At 40.0% G+C, this 5,211-nt stretch overlaps 1 protein-coding gene and 1 long non-coding RNA gene across 2 annotated transcripts in view; both read left to right on the top strand.

The window, feature by feature from the left end:
* Positions 1-2,011, top strand: part of LOC107638118 — an 8,920-nt gene extending 6,909 nt beyond the window's left edge. Inside the window, exon 3 of the long non-coding RNA XR_001619740.2 lies at positions 2,000-2,011. This is a non-coding gene — a long non-coding RNA (uncharacterized LOC107638118). The remainder of the gene's footprint in view (positions 1-1,999) is intronic.
* The window catches only part of LOC107637234 (linoleate 13S-lipoxygenase 2-1, chloroplastic-like), a 5,149-nt gene continuing 2,318 nt past the window's right edge, over positions 2,381-5,211 (top strand). Inside the window, exon 1 of the mRNA XM_016340667.2 lies at positions 2,381-2,414. Coding sequence (XP_016196153.2) covers positions 2,381-2,414 — 34 coding nt within the window. The remainder of the gene's footprint in view (positions 2,415-5,211) is intronic.

The raw sequence follows: 5,211 nt of genomic DNA, 5'->3' as shown, positions 1-5,211 counted from the left end.
TAGTAGTTAGTAAATAATATATAATGAGTTGGTTTGACATTTTAATATAAGATTAATTAATATACTTAAAGTAATTCAAATTTAATGCAGCTTTCGAACAATAGTTAGATTTTGCTAACAAGTATGGGTGACCCTAAAATATTAGAAAATAAAGATTATATAATAGTTTTTGCTAGGTTTAAGTTCATCAATTCTGTCCAAAAAAAGAAAAAAGAAAAAAGAAACTCAATGCAATTCTTTTGCGAAAAGAAAGTTATAGCAAATATTCTTAAAGTATTGTTGTCTAAAAGGGATTGAAAACTATTCTCCCTCGATCATGCAGTGTCATGAATGTCATTTTAGTGATGTTAACAATTTTATAACCTTATCTTAAGACACAAGAATTGTTGTCCATGGAATAAAGCAGGGTTAGAGTTACTATGTATAGGTAGTAGTTAAAGTAGCAACTAGCAAGTATATCTATCACGGTCTTGTGTATATGTTGCGCATTATATATATTTGTTAGAAACAAGACATTAAACTATAGAAAGCATTTGTATATTATTCAGTGTGATGAAAAGTACAATGTACAAGTGGTATATATAGGTGCTAGAAGAATCAAAGTAATAAAAGTATAGAATCTTACAATTAATATACAGATATGCTATATAAATATAAACGATACTAATTGATCTAAAATAATTCTAATGATTCTCTAACATCCCCCCTCAAACTCAAGTGGGAGTTAAGGATATCATCTTGAGTTTGGATAATAAAGTTCGGAAACGAGTCGGGTGATGAGCTTTCGTGAAGATATCAGCAGTCTGATCTAGTGTTCCAATAGCAATGAGACGAACAACATCAATAAGGATACGTTGCCGAACAAAGTGACAATCAATCTCAATGTGTTTGGTGCGTTCATGAAAGACATCATTATGGGCAATCTGAATAGCACTGCGGTTGTCACAAAAAATATCAGTAGGAGACGACTGAGGAGCACCCAAATCTTCGAGAAGCCAACGAATCGAGATAACCTCAATAGTGGTGTCAGCGAGGGCACGGTACTCAGTTTCTGTGCTTGATCGAGCAGTGAACGTTTGCTTCTTAGCACGCCAAGAAATGAGAGCGTCACCAAGAAACAAACAGTAACCAGTAGTAGAACGACGATTAGTGGGATCACCAGCCCAATCAGCATCGGAGTATGCCTGAAGGGACAAAGAGGAATGGGCAAAAAATTAAAGGCCATGAAATAGAGTGCCTTTGATGTAGCAAAGAATGCGAAGAACTGCCGCATGGTGAGTAGTACAAGGAGCTGACAAGAACTGGCTAAGTACATGAACTGGATAGGCGATGTCTGGTTGGGTGACAGTTAAGTAGACGAGTCCTCCAACTAGCTGTCGATAGAGCGTAGGATTATCCAAAACAGTGCCATCTATAGGAGTAAATCGAACATTAGGCTCAAGAGGAGTAGACTCAGTGCGACTATCTGTAATTCCGGCTCGGGCAAGAAGATCTTAAGCATATTTAGCTTGAGAGAGATAGATGCCATCATTGGTGAATATGACTTCTAGACCAAGAAAATAGATGAGAGAACCAAGATCTTTCATCTCAAAAGTACGCTGAAGGGACGCCTTGAGATCAGAGATACCATTAGCATCATCTCCAGTAATGATCATGTCATCAACATACAGAAGTAGAAAAACAACTCCACGTTCACTTTTACGAATAAAGAGAGCATTCTCATGAGGACTGCAAGTGAAACCAAGACTGCATATGGTAGTGCTGAACTTGTCAAACCATTCACGAGGAGCTTGCTTAAGCCCATAGAGTGCCTTGCGAAGGAGACAAACTTTGCCAGAAGGACAAGGATAACCCGGAGGGGGTTTCATATAGACCTTTTGTTTCAAATCTCCATTAAGAAATGTATTTTTCACATCCATCTGACTGAGAGACCATTTTTTGACCACAGCAATGGCAAGAAGAGCTCGAACAGATGTGAGACGAGCAACAGGAGCAAAAGTCTCTTCATAGTCAATACCATACTCTTGCGTACAACCCTGAGCAATCAATCGTGCCTTATAATGGTCAATAGAACCATCAGAGCGAGTCTTTTTCTTGTATATCCATCTGCTTCCCACAACTTCCTGATTAGAAGGAGAATCAACCAAGTCCAAAGTGTATGCTTTTTCAAGTGCCTGTATTTCTTCCTGCATTGCTTGTTGCCAATTTGAATTTGTGGAGGCTTCTCTGAATGACTTAGGTTCATGTTGATGAAGAATAGTAGAAAAACAATGATAATCAAGAAGATGAGGAGGTGGATTTCTCACCCTGGAACAGCGAGTGGAAGAAGGAGGCATGACGGTAGGAGTAGGAATGTCGTCCGGTCTGGAATCATCGGGAGATGGAGAAGGCAGAAGAACACGAGGCTGTGGAGGGTGACTCGAGATAGAACCTGTAGAATCATCACTAGGAAAAGATCAACGTTGGGGTTAGTGAAAAAAGGTGACTGAGTAGGAGGAATAGACTCAAAGGAGGAGAACCGAGAAAACATGTGATGCTCCCAGAAGACAATATGACGAGATATACGAATACGTTTAGAGAGAGGATCCCAACAATGATAACCCTTGTGTTCAGTGCCATATCCAAGGAAAAAATACATACGAGCCCGAGGTTCAAGTTTACTATGTTTATGAGGCTGAAGAAGAACAAAATAGACACAACCAAAAACTCGAAGAAAACTATAATCTGGGGAGGTACGATAAAGACGCTCAAAGGAAGTAACATTACCAAGAACAGAAGAAGGGAGTTTATTGATAACATGAACAGCAGTAAGAATAGCTTCACCCCAAGTACGTTTAGGACACGAAGAAGAAAGAAGCATTGCACGAACAGAGTCAAGAATGTGATGGTGTTTGCGTTCAGCTCAGCCATTTTGTTGAGACGTACCAGGGCAAGAAAACTCAGACAAGGTACCTTGTTCTGCAAGAAAGGTTAAGAGTTTGGAATCATGATATTCCATAGGATTATCACGGCGAAAAACCTTAATGACCTTGGAAAACTGAGTTTTAATCATAGTGGCAAAGTTAATATAAATCTGAGGTAACTCATGGCGATTGGTCATCAAATAAACCCAAGTAAAGCGTGAATAATCATCAAAGAAAACAACAAAGTATCGAGCTCCTCCCATAGAAGCGGTGGGAGCGGGCCCCCAAACATCAGAGTAAATGAGATCAAAAGGAGAGCAAGCAAGAGAAGAATTATTGTGAAAGGATAAAGCAAGTTGTTTGGCAGTTTGACAAGAAATACAATCAAAAGATTCATTAGGAACCTGACCCAAAACACTTTGAGACACAAGAGGACGCAGTTTTTCTAAGGAGCTGTGGGCAAGACGTTGATGCCATAAGTGAAGGGTAGATGGAGAAGAAGTAGCACAGAGATTTGGTACATGAGGAATATGAAGATTCTCGACTTCAAACAACCTTCCAACCTTACGTCCAGTCCCGATGACTTGTCCCGTCCGACGATCCTGTACACAACAACTAGAGATAGAAAAAGTGACATCAAAACCCAGATCAATAAGTTGACCAACAGAAATAAGATTAAAGTTTAAGTTGGGAATAAAATAAGTATCAGGAAGATTAAGAGTCGACTAGGAGATAGAACCCTTGTGTGTTGCGTGCAAGAGGGAACCATTAGCAGTATTGACAGAAGGTCCATTTGTAGTGGTGGACAGAGACGAGAAGAGATTACGCAATGGAGACATGTGATTAAAGCATCCCAAGTCAAAATACCATTTAGAATTACCTGGAGGAGTCGAAAGAGCAGTAGGGGTATTACCAGAAAGGGAGAGAAGATGTTGAAAAAGAGACGCAATATCAGATAGAGAGACAGGAGACGTGTTGAGAGGAGCAGATGTGGTAGATTCAGGAGTAGCGTCAACAGCAGAAGCAGGCTCAGGACGTGGTGGGCGAGTAGGACAGGTAGTAATTAAATGTCCCGAGAGCTTACAATAATGGCAGAACAGTTGTGAACAATGATAGCTAATATGACCTTTCTGATGGCATATGCGACATTCAACAGAGGGACAGACGAAGAAGAGGTTCCCAAAACGGTTACAATTTTGACAGAATTTATCATTTCTGTGTGTAGTAGCAAAAACAACTGATTTTTCCATAATAGCAGATACAAAGATCACGGAGAGGAGAGAAAAACTGCAACCTGGGAGCCGAAAACGAGAAAAAGGAGGGCAAAATTGGAAAGATCTCACCAAAAAACCTTAGGGAGGATCCCGCTTGTCTATCATGTCAGCGCCACGTCAGTAGTGACGTCATCACCACGTCAGCGGAACGAGGACACGTGGCGGCGCCTAAGAGGAGCGAGAAGACACGCTGGCGATGAGGTGGAATGCGGGTCAACCAGTGGACCGTGTCGGGTCGTTCGCGGGTCACTGGATACCAAGGATAGCTTGCGTCGCAACACGTGGAAGCGCCAGGATCGTGCGATCGGCACCAAGATCCAACGGCTGCTGAAGCTTCTGGAGTGAGAAACAATGGAGGTGGGCAGCAAGGTTCCGGCGGCGCGTGAGGGCGCGTCTGGAGGCTTCTGGCGGCGATTTTGGCGGCGTTGGAAACCTGACGAAGAGACGAACACTATGATGGTAGAGGTGACGAACCAAAGCGTTAGAAACTGATCGAAAAACGAGAGCAAAAAGGCACTGTCGGAAGAGAAAAAAAGGAGGCTAGGAACAAAATTTCATTGAAAAAAAAAATTAGGCTCTGATACCATGTTAGAAACAAGAGACTAAACTAGAGAAAGGATTTGTGTATTATTGAGTGTGATGAAAAGTACAATGTACAAGTGGTATATATAGGTGCCAGAAGAATCAAAGTAATAAAAGTATAAAATCCTACAATTAAGATACAGATATGCTATATAAATATAAACGATACTAACAGATCTAAAATGATTCTAATGATTTTCTAATAATATTGAATATTATGAATAACAATTGTTCCTTTAATTTGGTTTTATTATGTGTTGTTTGCGCAATTGTAACGACGGATTTGGATTCTTTAAATTTTGAATTTCACTTTAGAGAATTAAGTGTGATCTCTTACTATTTATCTCAAAAGTGGGACCAAGATTAAATATGAGAGAAAAATTATTCAATAGTAGAAAATTATACTTTATTTTCTAAAGTAAAAATTCAAAATTTAGAGGATTCAAATTCTG

The sequence above is a fragment of the Arachis ipaensis genome, chromosome B04 (genome assembly GCF_000816755.2).
Source record: "Arachis ipaensis cultivar K30076 chromosome B04, Araip1.1, whole genome shotgun sequence".
In the NCBI taxonomy this organism is placed as follows: domain Eukaryota; kingdom Viridiplantae; phylum Streptophyta; class Magnoliopsida; order Fabales; family Fabaceae; genus Arachis; species Arachis ipaensis.
This window is presented reverse-complemented; position numbering and strand designations above follow the sequence as displayed.